Raw genomic sequence first — 17,500 nt, forward strand, 5'->3', positions numbered from 1 at the left:
CCTCCCTCCCTGCCTGTCTCCCTCCCTGTCTCCCTTCCTGTCTGTCTCCCCCCCTGTCTCCCTCCCTGTCTCCCCCCCTGCCTCCCTCCCTGTCTCCCTCCCTGTCTCCCCCCCTGCCTCCCTCCCTGTCTCCCTCCTTGTCTCCCCCCCTCCTCCCCCCCTGTCTCCCTCCCTGTCTCCCTCCCTGTCTCCCCCCCCTGCCTCCCTCCCTGTCTCCCCCCCTGCCTCCCCCCCTGCCTCCCTCACCGATGTGTCTGGCGTGGAGAAGACGTCTCTGACGTGTCGTGTGGGCTGCTTGTTCCTCTTCCTCATGGTCTGGGTGTAGTTGTCCAGGCGCTTCTTCACCATGGCGGCCTGGGAGCGCGTCAGCGTGGTGAGGAGCGCCTCGGCCCCCGGCCCCTCCCCCGGCGACACCCCCGACACCAGCGTCGACAGGCCCGCCTCCTGGAGCCACGCCTCCTCCAGCTCCGCCTCTGAAGACAGGAAGCAGAGGAAGTTGGTCAGTCAACAGTGCGTGTTTGTCTGCGCATGTGTGCGTGTGTGCGTATGTTTGTGTGTCGGTGTGTGTGTGTGTGTGTGTGTGTGTGTGACTGTGTGCGTGCACACGTGTGTGTGTGTGTGTGTGTGTGTCGTACCATCCATGCTGCCTCTCTCCAGCAGGTCCTCGTGCCCCCCCCGGCCCTCCTCCTCCATGTTCTTGACCTCGGTCCAGTAGTCCTCCATGGGGTCCTGCGCCTCGGAGCACGGCGGCGGGGAGCTGGGAGGGGGCGACATGGGGCCCCTGGAACTCATCCTGCCTCCTATCCCTTGGTACTGCACCTTCCTGGGGGAGAGAGGGAGAGAGGGAGGGAGGGAGGGAGGGAGGGAGGGAGGGAGGGAGGGAGGGAGGGAGAGAGGATTGTCAGATATTGAGGTTGGTAGGTATGAGTAGGCTCAGTTAGCTACTACCCCGAAATGCAGTACTAGAAAACGAAATGCATGTGTATGAGTGTATTGTGAAATGCCAATAATCACGTCTCATGCCACCCTTTGCATCTGGTTGCATCTGGTTTCGTAGTCTTAGTAATTAGTACTCTTGTCAATGATGATAACGTTGAAACTAACTATTAGGGGAGACGTTCAGATAGTGAAGAGGCCGGTTGGGGGAGGTTGGGGAGGTTGGGGGGGTGATTCATCCAGACTGTTTGGGTACGTCACCTAAAATCTGCTAAATATTACGGAGATTTATTTTTCCCAGGGTGCTTAGCAACTCTGCATGAACCTCACTCAAATCTCCTTGGCCCGAGAGAGGATCAGGATACTGATAAAAAAAGATGTTTTATTGTGAAATGAGCCATAACGCCTAACAAGGCAATGGCCATGAATCAGAGGTGACCGTTCCCAGTTCACAGCTGAGAAGTCCTCGGGATTGAGTCATTCTTGTTGATGAAGACTGGCTCTATTCTTAGATTCCTCCAGCAGCAATCAAATCACAGTTTACAGCGGTCATAAACATCATTCTGGAAGCAATGATCCTCACTGTCCTGTTGGAGCCTTTTTAACATGTGGTAACAACTGCTCTGCTAGCTCTACCGAGCACATGACACGGTCAGCCCAATAGCATGAATGTGTGTGCACGTGTGTGTGCATGTGTGTGCGTGTGTGTGTGTATGTGCCTTTACGTTTTTGGGGCATTTAGCAGATGTCTTTATCCAAAGTGACTTACAACAAATACATTTGTCTATGTGTCTATGTGCCTCTGTGTGCGTGTGCGTGTGTGTGTGTGTGTGCGTGTGCGTGTGTGTGTGTGTGTGTGTGTGTGTACGTGTACGTGCGCAACATAAACAGCCTCTCTAGGAGACTCATGTTTTCCCACACATCGGCTCTCTGTCGACGCCTGTTTCCCATTACAGCTGTCTAATTACAGACCTCTGATGACATCACAGGACCTTTCATGTCCGATGGATGTGTGGTTGCGAGGGGTGGTGGTGGTGGTGGTGGTGGTGGGGGGGGGGGTACGTTGGGAATCGGTGGGGGCTTCTAGTGGCCTGTTTGACCCTTGACCCATGATGGGGCCGAGTAATGGAGAAACCCACCACCCACCGGAACCACACACACACACACACACAACCTTATCTCACACTACACAGGCACAGAAGAGACATAGGAGGCGGGGTGGGGGGGGGGGGGTGTAAAGGGGGTCTTCCCTGGTTCCCTTGTAGGCTTTCCTACTGTCTAGTCACTATGGAGACCTTCACAGAAACGTATTCAAGTGGGTCCAATCTCAGGGAAACTCAACCTCGGGGAAAAGCACCCCAGCTTGCTTTGTAATAAAATATTGATAAGAGCAGTGTGTGTGTGTGGTGTGTGTGTGTGTGTGTGTGTATGTGTGTGTGTGTGTGTGTGCGGTGTGTGTGTGTGTGTGCCCTGGCCTCACTTAGGGTATGCTATTGATTAGAGCAGAGAATTCTAGGGGTCCAGGTGGAGTGTTGAGAGCGGAACTCGGTCCTAATGCATTCTGGTTCCCCTGGGGGGTGCTCCACCTTCTCATCCCAGATCTCTGGGAACACCTGTCCATTATAGGAGAGGTGCCATCACACTGGCTGTGTAGAACACATCCTGGCAAAGGCAACTACAACACTTACTGAAGGAGCTGCTCTGAAAGCACTTTCAACAGAGACACTCCATCACAAGGGCTCTTCAGTCCAGTCATTGGCGTAATACTAATACTGTAAGTCATCTGAAACTGTAATCTAACGCCACGAAGAGAATTATTTGAATCCGCTCTCACAGGTTCCCTAACAAAACATTGTTCCTTGAAAATGAACAATACATCTTTCATTGGGACTTATCAATACCTCCTTCATTGGAACTGTTGACACAGTTACGAGAGATGAAAAATATGCCGTGGCTGTTGAAGAGCCGGTTTGGAACCACTCCCTGCACAGTGCACACACTTAAACCTGATGAAAACACGTGCAGGCACCACACACACACACACACACACACACACACACACACACACACACACACACGTACGTATGTGAGTGACCGCTTATCAGCAGAGACAGAAAGTGAGAGCTTCTCTGACCTCCCTACCTCTGCCAAGAGGGCTACTGTGGCCAGACACCCTCAGACTGCCTAATGACCACTAACAGTCATACACCACATCCTCACCATACTATGAGAGTAGTACAGAGAGCTTGTCACCTGTAGCTCAACCATGTTGTTGGTTGGTGACATTTCGCTACTGCCCGGCCCTCTCCACTGGCTCCATCAAATTGTGGAACGAAAATCGTAAAGTATTGCCTGAATAGTGTGCAGTGCATCCATACTACATGGAAAGGCAAATCTAGTTATGACATTCTGGCACGTTACACATACTCAATTTCGGTACATTTTGCAAGTATGCAAAAATGCATTTTCTAATCTTGCATAGTGACAACTAACTACTAAATAGGTGGCAGTATGAGCATTCAGACACAGCCAATCACCACCAAACAGGAAGCATTGTGTTCTTATCCTTATTTACCCGAGGGAGAAATTACAAGAAAAGGACCCAATCCCCTAAAACAGGCAACAGCTGCCTAATAGTTGTACATCACTCAGTACCCAGTACATACCGTATGTTCACTGACTGACACGCACGCACGCACGCACACACGCACGCACGACTGAGTGTTGATGATTGTTCATAATTCCTCATTGCAAAATCAGTGCTTGATAAACATCGGCTTTGCGAGTCACAGCTATAAAATTTAAGGAAACTCTGATTGGCATCAGACAAAGGCCTGTGTGTGTGTGTGTGTGTGTGTGTGTGTGTGTGTGTGTGTGTGTGTTTATCTACTGTATGCCTCTTGACCCAGAGGTATTCACACCCATCAGTGGAAGGCATCAAAACATTACAACATAACTTCACCCTCCACTACCTCTGAACAACAAGGCTACTTCTCACAGCGACTCCACGCTTCCAGCCTGATACGCAGCAGCCAAGTCAGGTCATCTACAGGACGTGTGCGCTTTAGGGTGGATAGGGTTAGAATGATCTAACAGAGATTTGGAAATTGGTGCCAAATTGGTACCATGCAAGATCACACTTGAACAATTTCTTCATGCTTGAGTTTTTTTTTTTATATTTCAACTTCGCACAGAACAACTTCTGAGTGAGGTCAGTAGACTCGTACTGTTGTTGATCCAAGTTCATCTCTCGTATCTAAAACCTTTTAAAAAGGTGAAGGACCGCACAGGTCTCAGAGAAGATTATGCATGCCACACATCTCCCATTGTCTCCCCCTCAGGAAACTTCCCACTGTAAAGAGAAACTGTAGACCCTGAGTCGCCTAACCATGAGTAAGTGGTCTACCACTGTATATACCTGTAAATTATTTCATTTCTACAAATTTTTTAATTATTATTCCTGTTACTATATTCCTATTATTATATTGCCTTACTGTTTTTCTTTAGAAATATCGCCTTGTTTCTCTTGCCGCTGCAAGGTAGAGGAAGCAAAGCCTAAGCATTGTACTCTCTTATACTTAATGTATACTGGGATGTAACAATAAACTGGATTCTGATTCTGGTTGGAGACAGACAGATTCCTTACTCAGTTGCTGGCCATGCAGAGAGAGAGATGACAACATTCTTACACTTGTCATTTCGATTCTTTCCCTGACAGCTTCCTCTGACTCACCTCTCACTACAGAAACATCCACACAGATAAGGCGTCATAAAACCATGATCCATTAACACACTGTGTTGTAACACTAACAGAGTTTCACTGACACGTAAGAGCTTATCTACATGCCTTTCGATAAGCACAATCTCCATTCTGCAGGCAGGCATGGACATTGAATTTATATCAATTATTATTATTATTATTATTATTATTATTAATAATAATATTATTATAATATGTATAAAATAGCTATGAGGATTGCTGTACAATATCCACTACCATCTAATCCCATCCCACAGCATTCAAATAAAAAGGAAAATACAGATATGTAATACAGAAATGTAATTAGCCTACACTTACTACATCCAAGAGAATATCTAATAGGAAAATATCACAGTAAAACTGCATTAAATCAGCTATCCACACACTCATTAGACTTCAGACACATGCAGCTCAGCTGTTAATGCCTTCCACTTAAACAGAATCAATATCCCAGAGAACACGGAGAGGATAATATTACACACAGGAAAAAGCAGATTACCTTTCAGTCCTTCATCCAACTGAAGAGGAGAGAGCGCGTGAGCCTTACTGACCACAGAGAGAGGTGCCCAAAGAATAAACACACACGTTTGAAGCACGACAGAGAGAGAGAGGGAGAGAGAGAGGGAGAGAGAGAGAGGGAGAGAGAGAGGGAGAGAGAGAGGGAGAGAGAGAGAGAGAGAGAGAGAGAGAGGGAAAGTAACTGCCCAATCTCAGGATATCCTCTGTGGACTGAGAATCTCTATGAAACATTATAGCTCATCTCCCCTCCCACCCTCCCTTGCTCTCTCTCTCTCTCTCTCCCTCCCTCTCTCTCTCTCCATCCACCCCACTTCACGGGAGGCACACAAGTTTCCAGTGTCCAGTTGTCTTCCTTCCCTCTCTCTCTCTCTCTCTCTCTCTCTCTCTCTCTCTCTTTCAGACCATCCCCCCTCTCAGCCCTCCTTTCTATCTTCCCTCTGTCCTGTTCCTTTTCAACACATCTGACTGCTGACCGTTCCTCCTCTGAGCTTTTATCTCAGCAAAGCCTAAACTCCCTCTTTAAAGGTCATTAACTACCCTCTCTCTCCCTCTCCCTCTCTCTCCCTCTCTCTCCCTCTCTCTCACACCCCCCTCTCTCTCCCTCTCTTCCACCCCCCTCTCTCTCCCTCTCCCCCCTCTCTCTCCCTCTCTCTCCCTCTCTCTCACCCCCCCTCCCTCTCTCTCCCTTTGTCTGACACACTCAGCACACAGACGAGATGGAAACAGGGTCTAGTAGTTACGGCACATTTAGAAAAACAGTAAAACAAAAAACCACACAGGGCTCAATACAAATGGCCCTCTCATGTATTACTCTGATCTGTTAAGACATTTATCTCTGTATTTACAGTGATTGGCTTATGCAGTGTGTGTGTGAGTCATTTTAGACTTCACAGCGAATAAATCCGGAGAACACTTAAACACTTTAGAAAATAACGAAACACCAAACCCAAAGCCACACCACTCAGACCACACAGGCCAACGCACTGGTGATTCAGACATCCCCCTCGGCCTCCTCAGCGAGGAGCGACAACCAATCCCAACTGTTGAGGCGGGAGAGCTCTACTCAGATCGAGCCGTTTCGTCATTTCACATACCTAACTACAGATGTTTTGGATAAATACAGTCATGTTTGGTTAATGTAGTGGACATGCACTGGAGCAGTTATGTGATAAAGTGAGGGAGGGGAGGGGGGGGACTAAAGTAAAAATGTAGTTCTTCCTTGATGACCTAACTTTAAGTGAAATTTGGGAGGTAAGGAAATAGGATTGGAGCATACCCCCCCCACCCCCACCCCAACATCATATATAGGTCACTGGCGATCGAGTCTAAACTAGAACCATGTGGGCTTTGACTAGGACTGATGTAGGGAGAGAGAGGGGGGGGGAGAGAGAGAGAGAGAGAGAGAGAGAGAGAGAGAGAGAGAGAGAGGGAGAGAGAGAGAGAGAGAGAGAGAGAGAGGGAGAGAGAGAGAGAGAGAGGGAGAGAGGGGAGAGAGAGAGAGAGGGAGAGAGGGGAGAGAGGGAGAGAGGGGAGAGAGATAGAGAGAGAGAGGGAGAGAGGGAGAGAGGGGAGAGAGAGAGAGGGAGAGAGGGGAGAGAGAGAGAGAGAGAGAGAGAGAGAGAGAGAGAGAGAGAGAGAGAGAGAGAGAGGGGGGGGGGGGGGGAGAGAAAATTAATAGAGTGGGCATGAGGTGGGTAATCCGAGTAGGAGAAAGCCGAGGGTCTCCAATCATGACCTAATTCCTCCAGGAATGTCAACACGGGCGCCGCTGCGGAGCCGAGGCCGTGGTCCAACAACAATAGCTCAGAAGCATAAACCCTCCGCATGTGTTTCTGCTCACTGCAACTTTCAACATGTCAGATCAACACAAACCCCCAGCAGCACTCCCCTCCCCTGGTCCGAGCTCCACTGTTGAAACGCATCAGAAGCGTGCCATCAGAATGTGCATACTACGCCATCTCCCTCCCCTCCTGTCTTCCCTCCCCTCAGCTAATTTACTAAAACATTTTCCAGCTCTCCCCTATTGATTAAATTGGGGCATGCCCACTTTTAGTAGCGATTAAATCAAAAGTGTGTGTGTTGTGTGTGTGTGTGTGTGTGAGAGAGAGAGTGCGTGTGCCAAATTGCTGACCGCAGCTCATGCGTTAAAATGTCGACTCAGATGTTTTCTCTAACTTTTTGCGCGCCGTTGGAAATAATACCAGCCCAGCGTACAGTGTTGATCCAACCAGAGTGGATGTCGAAAGCCTCCTTTACCTTAACGACTCTGTCGGGAGGCAGGAGAACATCTGGCTCTACTAAACACACGCTAAGGTGCTGCTCAGATTGAGCCGCTTCGTAATGCAGCCTGACCCCGACCAAACAACGGACCGACACAGCGGTCCTCGTTGACTTTCAACAAGGCTGAAATGTATTTACATTTTTCAGTGTAAAAGTCTGAACGGTCTGTCGGTTGGCGAGTTCCCAGTTTCACCAGCTGCTGTCACACAAATATATCTACATCTGTCTCCTGGTTACAGTTACTCCAGTAGAGCAATACAACAGGAGTAAGTGTCACTAGTAGTATCCAGTGACACATTCTCACAGAACATGGAGGTTTTCTGTAAGCCTCTCTCGTGACATGTAAAGGGACATTCAGGGATCATCCAAATCAGTTGCGGGGGTGAATCACTGACCAGACCCCCCCCCCCCCCCGCCAGCCGACAAGAGGTCCTTGTTAGTGAAGGGTCCTCACAGTCTTTCTCCCCCCAACCCCGACCAACCCTCAAACACAGAGTCTCAAAGAGCTCTATATTTAGTCTGCATGTGTTGTTGTGGCCCTGTGTCGCCCCTGGCATCTGCCTGTGGTCATTACGAAGGCCTTAGGACCACTAACATGGGCTGTGTCAGCACTTTGAGCTCTTCTCAAAAACAAACTGGTTAGGTTATTAGCAGAGCATTAACAACAGGATGTCCTCTCACAACAGATCAATACGACAAGGCAAATGGCTGCCTGTCAAAGATTAATACGCTTTATTGACTCTCTCTGTGTCTGTGGGCTATGTGTCTATGTATTTCTTATTTTTTTGTGTGCGTGTGTGTTTCTTACTGTAAGTGGTGTGTGTGTGTGTGTGCGTGTGAGCGTGTGTGTGCGTGTGTGTGTTTTCTTGAGTGGTGTGTGTGGGAAGCGTTGGAGGTGACTGTACACAACAATGATTCATGTGGAGGGTTTGACCACTCTCTGGGTCTGAGTGGAGAATGGATCATGTATTCACCCAGTCACATGCAGGTCAGGACATCAGGGAGTGTGGTCGTCAGTTAGTCTGACTAACAGAGGCATAGTGTGACTCACGTCTTCTCTATGGACGTCATGGAGCCATGTCTCCTCCAAGCTATGGTCACGTGAGTGGCGTGAACATGTTCAAAGTCCACTCTCCAAATACTATCTCCATTGTTGAGATAGCTTCTCTGTAGAAATCACCGGCAACTTTTCAAAATGTCCACTGATCTTGTTAAAATGGCTCCTCGTCACACCAGCCTTCATCTAAGTACATCTAAGTAGCTTTTTCTGTGCTTTCAAAGACCGTTAGTGAGATAAGAGACGTGGCTGGAACATCACAGGCTGAAGGAGGGTAAGTGAAACAGAAAGCTGTGATGTGTTTGATGTTATTGTCCGTGTGGGGTTGGAGGTGGCTGTGAGAACCGTCTCTGGTCTTGATAGTGTTTCAGAGGGGGAACTGGACGGTAGCAGCTACATCCTGTTTTGACTGCAGAGATAGCAGATAGCCTGGGATGTGTCACTACTAAATGACCACGTGCTACTGTAAAGGAGGGGGTATGGTAATAGAGGGGGCTTTAGCTCAGCAGGCTAGTACAGTCTTGGGTTCAAATCCAATCTTTCAGACAACCAGCCAAAGACAACAGATCTATCTGCGTGACAGATTTACAGTAGGATTGTTAACGAATGCCCAGTTGGAAAAGCATAATAATAAAACATTTTAAAACATCAGAAAGGGGTGGAATTTCTTGGGAAAACCACTGAAATGGAACCATAACATATCCAACAAGACAATGAATTGTTAGATAAAATGTGGAATTCCCCTTTTGTCTCTGACAGTATAAAGCTTAGAGAAGTGATAAAGCTACTGTTTGTATAACTCTGGTGCTTCCTCATGTCAGGGTGAACATTCTCCTGTTCTATTGTAGTGAGTCCACGTTGCCAGTACATTTGTTTTCTATCAAGGTAAGATAAAGGAGGTCATTTTAATACAGTGATTCAGGTATAGTATTTCAACCACAATCACCAAGTGTATCATTCCGGATTCTACAATTATATTAAAAACAAATTAAAATAATTGCCATTTAGCAGACGCCTTTATCCAAAGCGACAAAGCAACAAATACATTTGTCTAAGTAAGTGAATCATCTATCCATCAGTCATCACAAGAAGAAGTAATCCATGCTCGGGCCAGTGGCAGTCAAAACACCAGAAGGAAGAATTACGTTTTTAAAAAAAATATTATTATTTACAGTAGAGAAACTGTACAAGGGGGTAGAGGGGGGACGGAGAGGTTTCAGGAGGGACAGTTAAGGTGTAGCCTGAAGAGGGTGGGTGGAAGGGATGTTATCGCCATGGGGGGGGGTAAGATAAGGAAAAATAAAATAAAAATCAGGACAGACACTTATTTAGTTTGGTGTAATAATGTGAGTTTTTCATGTGTACTGTTTTGCAATAAATAATTAAATAAATAAAGTGTAGCCTGAAGAGATGGGTCTTCAGTCTACGGCGGAAGACAGGGTTAGATAGAGTTTCTGAGTCACTGGAATAAATGTGAGCATGAAATAAGCCTCGAGAGGAATGTGTGTTTTCTCACTTCCACAGAGGAACATCAACTTCCACAGACGAACATCAACTTCCACAGACGAACATCAACTTCCACAGACGAACATCAACTTCCACAGAGGAACATCAACTTCCACAGACGAACATCAACTTCCACAGGCTTTAAGCTGTTGGCTTTTCCATTGTCACATGGTCAGGCTTGCCTGGCTGTACGGCCCCATCTCTTACAGGAGAGGAACATCAAGTTAATAAATGAATGAATGAAGGCAGCGTGCAGTAGCAGGCTACACACACACACACACACACTTAGGCTTAGAGGAAGACACTCTTCTGAGTTCATCCATGCATGCATGTGTTCCTGCTGTCAACTCTATAGTGATCATTTCCCATTCAAATCCCCACATCCCCCTACTCCCTCCTACCGTGATATGCAAAGCAGATCTGGGGGAGAGAAGCAGTGTAACTAGGGACAACTGACACACACACACACACACACGCACACACACACGCACGCACACATGCACGCACACACACACGCACGCACTCACACACACACACACGCGCACACACACACACACACACACACAGATCTGTTACACCTCAATCCTTACAACAATAGAGACACCTCAATCCTTACAACAATAGAGACGACAATGCTGTCATCATAACAGCCCGTGCAGTTAATAACCCATCCCTGAATCAAAGACCTTCGCCGACATCAAAACACAGATACTGAACGTGGCAATGAAAGAAAATGTTGTTTTTCCTCATAGATAAAGTGATTGTGGTCGCTACATTAAAACCTGTCATTCAAGGCTGTATGTTATGAGTGGCTACAGGGGATGTATCCAGGTCTGTTCACCGACATCAAAACAGAGATACTGAACGCGGCGATACAAAAACATGTTGCTTTTACTCACAGATAACGTAAGCCATAAATTGACACCGAAAGCAACTAGACAAGGTCCTGACTGATAAGTAATCTACCCTGGATGCTTTACGACAGGCTCAAGCCCTCTTCCTCCACCCTGGACTGCTGTTATACTGCACTGTAGTAGGTATGGGAGAGTGTTTACCTGTGCATGATACTGTAGGAGCCCCTCTCAAAAGATCCTCAGAGAATGTCAGAGAGGATGAAGATGAGGATGATGATGAATTAACTGTGTCTGTCAGACAGATACTGTACATACAGCTGCAAATTATACTCCTCAGAGAACGTAGAAGATGATGATGATAATAATGATGATAATGATGATGATGATGAATTAACTGTGTCCGTCAGACAGACACTGTAGATACAGCTGTAAATGATACTCCTCAGAGAACGTAGAAGATGATAATGATGATGAGGATGATGATAATGATGAGGATGATGATGATGATGATGATAAATGAACGGTGTCCGTCAGATAGATACTGTAGAACACAGCTGTAAATGATACTCCGGTCTTCTACCTCCAACAGCCGATTCCCATCTGAACCTCGTCCGGCAAGGTATACAGGTGTACACAGGCAGGCATGTAGACAGGTATGCATGCAGGTAGGAGCGTGACGACCAGCGCAGGACACATTTCAGTCAGATTGTGTCTGACAGGAGCTGATTCATGTCTCAAGCTTGTCCAGCATGTACGTGTCGTACACCGTAGGTATTCAGGGAGACATGAAGGTCTATACGAGGGTGCAGGTTCCTCAAGTGGAATGCCTCATCGGAGAAGAATGTGGCACAGTAACATTGTTTGAACGTGGAGGCAGGAAGTCTCTCCTTTCATCGTTTTCAACACATGAGGTCATCGTCATGTTGCACTATCTGGTAAGATGCCATGATACATTCTGTCGTCTCAGTACTTAGATAGATAGACAGATAGATAGACAGATGATAGATAGATAGATACTTCAGGCGTTACAGCAACTCAGACCACAAACAACAACGACATAATAAAGCGAGAATTGAATAGTAGACTAAAATAAAAAATACAAATAAAAAATAAAATAAAGATAGACCTAATAGACATCTGAAAACCTTATACACAGTAGGACTTAACATCCTGCAGCCCGGCTGTACTCGGTGTACTTCAATGACAATAAAGTTGAATCACAGCGAATATTTACCATATGTTATCTCATGTTTTACTACATCTGGGTCACACCCTGTATGACGGGTGTTTTATAGCAACTATTTCTTTCTGACTTCTTCTCCGCCTCCGTTGGGTAGAAGTTGGTTTCAGTATGACTGTGTCAACAATGTGTCCATTTGAGAAACACTTCAGTGACAAAGGGGTTCACATATTTGTAGACAGATTCATATTAATATCCTCTCCACATTTATGTTTGGCTGGGACTTTTGGCCATATTTTGTTGATAGCAAAGCATATCTAATATTGATAATCTGACTCCAATATGACTATCACTATGTGCAAAGAATTGTTGAATCTGTGATTATTTAGTGCAATAAAGGTAAAATAGAATGAATCAAATGAGGCTTTAATAATACTGTATACTTACATACACATGGCAAATACTTAGTGGAAAATATGTACCGGTACATTCTAAAAGAGAGAGTAGAGATAGAGAGATGACCACTGGTGAGAGAGAGAGAGCTTTTCCCTGGCCTCTGCTTTTTATATCATCCTAAAACCCACAGTATTTAAATCAGGAGCTGTTGTTCAGGAGACGACCAACCATCATTCATCTTATTGCATCTAAACTGATGACATCACAGTTGACGCCTCCACAGGGACATTCCACAGAGCTCACAGCCATTTGTTTTCTAGGGGATGGTAAACTTAAGAAGATTGGGGCACAATTGAAATCGTCCCACAATCACTCCTGAGGGACCACACAAACACTCCAACGTTAACTTGATGGAATAATCGTTCAAGTCTAACCGCCATGCACACACTGCCTTTTGAAAAGTGAACCTTTTTCCAAGAACTGGGTCAAGTATGTTATATACTTTCAAATACTTGAGGTGTGTGTGTGTGTGTGTGTGTGTGTGTGTGTGTGTGTGTGTGTCGGGTGTGTGTGTGTCCCAGGTCTGGTTAATTTAATTGAAACCTGTCATTCAAGGCTGTATGCTATGAGTGCCTACAGGGGATGTGCTCAGGTCTGTCATTTCTAATAAAGTACTGGCTCCAACCTGACAATCAACATGTCACTTTCCTACACTGTAAAAGCTACCGTGGCGCAACATGTACAGTAAGACACAACACCTCACCACGTCATCTCACTGTGCAGACCGCAGACGAAGCGTGTAGCTCCATTACAATCATCCCTGCGTGGTTGAAGAGAGACAGTACCTAAGGTATGTTTGGTTAGGCCTACATTATGCTGCTCCAAGTGGAAAAAAAGAGCACTGGATTGTTTTGTATGGTGCACGGGAATATAATGGATCTTAAAAGCTATTGTTGGGTCAATAGACCTTTTGAGGCAGATTTTTATGCTGAAATATAACGGTGTCATCCTCAGTTATTTAATGTATGCGTGTGCCTATGGGTTCATAGTCAAATAGACTCAGAGCAACTTCCTGGCACCTGCCACCAGGTCCTCACGTGTCTAGATGCAAACTAGGCTAACGTGGGAAGTGATTAGCAGCTGCATTGTTTCGTTTTTTTTAATCTGTGCAACTAAACTAAACATGTAGGTATATACTGTATATATACATATGCTAGAAGGGTTTTACATGTTCATTTATCTCTTTCAATGGCCTTGCAAAAGTCAGTCATCGAATACAGATGTAAAAATGATTCTAATATAAATGACTCTGACCACAGACCGCCGTACTGTCGACTGATTATAAATATATGCCAGAACGGTTTTACATTTACGTCTCTTTCAATGGCTCTTCAGTCGATCATCAAATACAGATGTGAAAACATGATTCTAATATAGAAGACTCTCACCACAGACCACTGTACTGTTGACTGATTACTGGTCAGAGTAATCTTTATTTTTACATCTGCATTCGATGACCGACTTTGCCGAAAGCCATTGAAAGGAGTTGTAAACGTAAAACCGTTCTGGCATATATTGATATCATATAGATGACTCTGACCACAGACCACTGTACTGCTGACTGTATCTGTGTGAAAATAGCCGTGTGGTTCCCACCAGCACACCCTGCGGACGGGTACAACACTAATTACCACAGCGGCGTTTAACAGAGAGCAGAAAGCCGGCCTTCACCAGCCACAATAGGAGTATTCACCGGGGGGACACCCGATCACCCAGGGTTACCATTGTGTGTCAGACACCACTGTATGGAGGGGAGCTTTGAAACTAATCCTGCCCATGACCCAAATGCCCTGACCCACGTGCCAGCGTCCACACCACACACACACACACACACACACACTCTTGTGGGTACACACACACACACACTCTTGTGGGTGCACACACTCACATGCGCGCACGCACACACACTCACACGCACACACTCGCACTCACACTCACACACTCACACACACACTCTCACTCTCACTCTCACTCACACACTCTCTCACTCTCACTCTCACTCTCACGGGAATTATGCCACCCAGGAGAGGGAACCACACACTAGCCCAGTGAGCAGTGAGCAGCGCACCACACTGGGTCAGTCTCAAAGGCTTTGTATGCCACACCGTCCTATCTGATCTGTGGTGTGTGTTTCTTTTGTGTGACCTCTCCACATTATCACTTCATCGGCGGTCCTCACGGAGCTCTGACTAATGTGCTCTTTTCAATTAGGACTGTTTGACTCACATGGCCCACAGTGGTTTCTGGCGCTCAGATAGCTACTTTATGTGGGTTTCGGATTAAGAGATTAATTTGCGATTATGGGTCAAATGATTCAAAATGGAGTGTGCTGATTAACAATCCAATTAAGGGCGAGAGCTCTGCTATAAATAAGCACACAGAGCAGGTCTGACCTCCCTGTAGAGGCTGTAACGGGAGCAGTGCTGCTGGAGCTGGGGGAGTGTGGGAGTGTGGGACATCAGTTGTCACAAGGTGTTCATCAGTAAATCCGGGAAGTTTGACTCCGGAAAGATTTGTATTTGTTTTTTCCTTCACAACGTTATGGCTGATTGTGGTACTTTTTTTTACCACTAACCCCCCCCCCCCCCACACACACACACACAGACACACACACACACACACACACACAGACACAGACACAGACACAGACACAGACACAGACACAGACTCGCACGCACGCACACACACACACACACGCACACAGACACACACACGCACACAGACACACACACACGCACACACACACACACACACACACACACACACACACACACACATACCTATGATATTAATATTCCATGATCTAATCTGAAGAGAAGTTCCAAGTATGTCTGATGACAGAGAATGAAGGCTGTTTCAGCTAACTTCAGCCCTATGGGACCATAGTCTCTGCTATATGTAAATGCTAGTATGTAAATAGTTCTAAGATGAAAGGTAGACTGGACGGTCCTCCCCTTGGCCTGGCGGTGCCTGGCGCTGGGGTGCACAGGCTGACATCACCCCCCGACCACCACCCCCCAACCCCCACCCGTGGTGGGGGGGGGGGGGGGGGGGGGGGGGGGGGCGACTCTGGTCATAAGGCTGATGACAGATGTTGCCAAGCTGTTCAGGAGGGACCACAGCAGGACAGACACAGACACAGACACATAGGCACACACTCATGATGTATGATCAGACATCGGCATATACAGAGGGAGATGACATCAGATGTAGTGGCATTTATAGATGGTTGGGGGGAAAAGAGGCAAAGGAGGTAGACCAAGGTTTACATTTACAAGACTGGGGAAAGCAAGAACAGTTCTGCAAGGCATGAACAACGAGCTAGCCTACATCAATGCCAGAAGAGCACAACTGCCAAAGACTGTAAAATCAGTTTGAAAACACACACACACACGTGTGCACGCACACACACACGCGCGCACACACACACACACACACACACACACACACACACACACACGCACACACACACACACACACACACACACACGCACACACACGTGTGCACGCACACACACACACACACACACACACACACACACACAATTTAATTCAGTCTAAAACAATCCTAAGAGATTGGCTTGTTAAATCTGTCACAAGGGACATAGTGAAACCTGAAAACAATATGCTATTCTTTCAGTTTGTGTGTGCATCTATAAAAACGGTAATTTATTATAAATATGCATAGGCCTAATTATGGCAATTATGTTCAATGGTCCAGCGAGCAGACAACATCTGGTAAATATCCCCTCTCACTGCAGGGTGTCTGCCCACTGACTCCATACTGAGTGTGGCCTGAGTGGAACAGGCACAACATCTTCACCTGAGGAAAAGCACCATACAATTTCACCACACACCCCTGTCAGAAACCCCATAATAACGTGGTAAAGATGTTGAATCATAGACTGTTGTAGCTAGAAAAGGTCTAGAATTAGTGGGTGTGATGGGGGAGGCTCTTTAAACGGGGTTGAGAAAACAAACATAGGAACTTCAGCTTAGTTTGAAGTACCTGCTAGGAGCAGATCTCAGGTCAGCTAGGGACTACCACATCTCCTGACCTTCACCAACATAATAATAGTAGTCTGAAATGTATAACTAACTTTAGACCATTGCAACGAGGCAACTTCGTGGCATTTTGTAGACTATCCAACAATAAATGGAACACGTAGAGTAGAGGTGTGTAGAGAGTGGAGGTGTTTATCAAGCGACGTGTGTGTTCAAACAACTCCATGAATAGGCTATGCATCAAATAAGTTCAAAACAAAAGCAATCTAAGAAAAACAAAGCGGAACAATTCCATAAACGTTTTTCCAAAGTGATTCGGAAGCAGCATTTGGCTACGATCATCAGCGTAAATACCGGAGCAGTTCACTTGGTAACTCGGCAGAGACAGACGCTTTTTAAAGTCGTCGAAATTCCCACGCTCTCGCTCAAGCAGCCTTTTATTATTATTATTATTATTTTATTTATTTATCCGAGTAAACATTAAACACACAAACAAAACATGTATCATTACTGTACCTAAACAAATAATAAATAATAATAATAATAAATAAATAAATGTTTGTGTTTCTTTTTTTACCTGCTAAAAGGAGAGTGTCTTGGAGACAGTGGGGGGGCATAGTTGTTCTCCTCCACCGAATGTGTCCGGGACGCCGGTGCGTATGAGTGGTAAGCGGTTAAAGTGACACTGCTGCCCGAGTCTTTCATTTCCATCGCTGACCGCCAGAATATCATACCAAAAGCAGCTGGCTACCGCTAACCGGTAGGTTGATGTGTACTTTCGCATTGGCACACGGTGCATGCACTCTTGACAGAACACAAATAAAGTGCTCCGGTGCTCCAAGTGCCCGGTGTGAAACGCGACACCATTGGCAGAGCGCACCGGAGCTATCGCGCCACACGTCCAATCGGGAAGGGGGAACGGTATTTGCATCCAACTCTCTTGCCAT

At 46.3% G+C, this 17,500-nt stretch overlaps 1 protein-coding gene across 1 annotated transcript in view; it reads right to left on the reverse strand.

Annotated features, from left to right (window-relative positions):
• Positions 1-17,285, reverse strand: part of arhgap28 (Rho GTPase activating protein 28) — a gene marked incomplete at both ends in the record, with an annotated part of 28,569 nt that extends 11,284 nt beyond the window's left edge. The window contains 3 exons of the mRNA XM_080544109.1: positions 247-473; positions 636-823; positions 17,131-17,285. Of these exons, the coding sequence (XP_080400235.1) occupies positions 247-473; positions 636-823; positions 17,131-17,285 (570 nt within the window). The remainder of the gene's footprint in view (positions 1-246; positions 474-635; positions 824-17,130) is intronic.
• Between the last annotated feature and the right edge of the window lie 215 nt (positions 17,286-17,500).

The sequence above is a fragment of the Nansenia antarctica genome, assembly GCF_963989245.1.
Source record: "Nansenia antarctica genome assembly, chromosome: 13".
In the NCBI taxonomy this organism is placed as follows: domain Eukaryota; kingdom Metazoa; phylum Chordata; class Actinopteri; order Argentiniformes; family Microstomatidae; genus Nansenia; species Nansenia antarctica.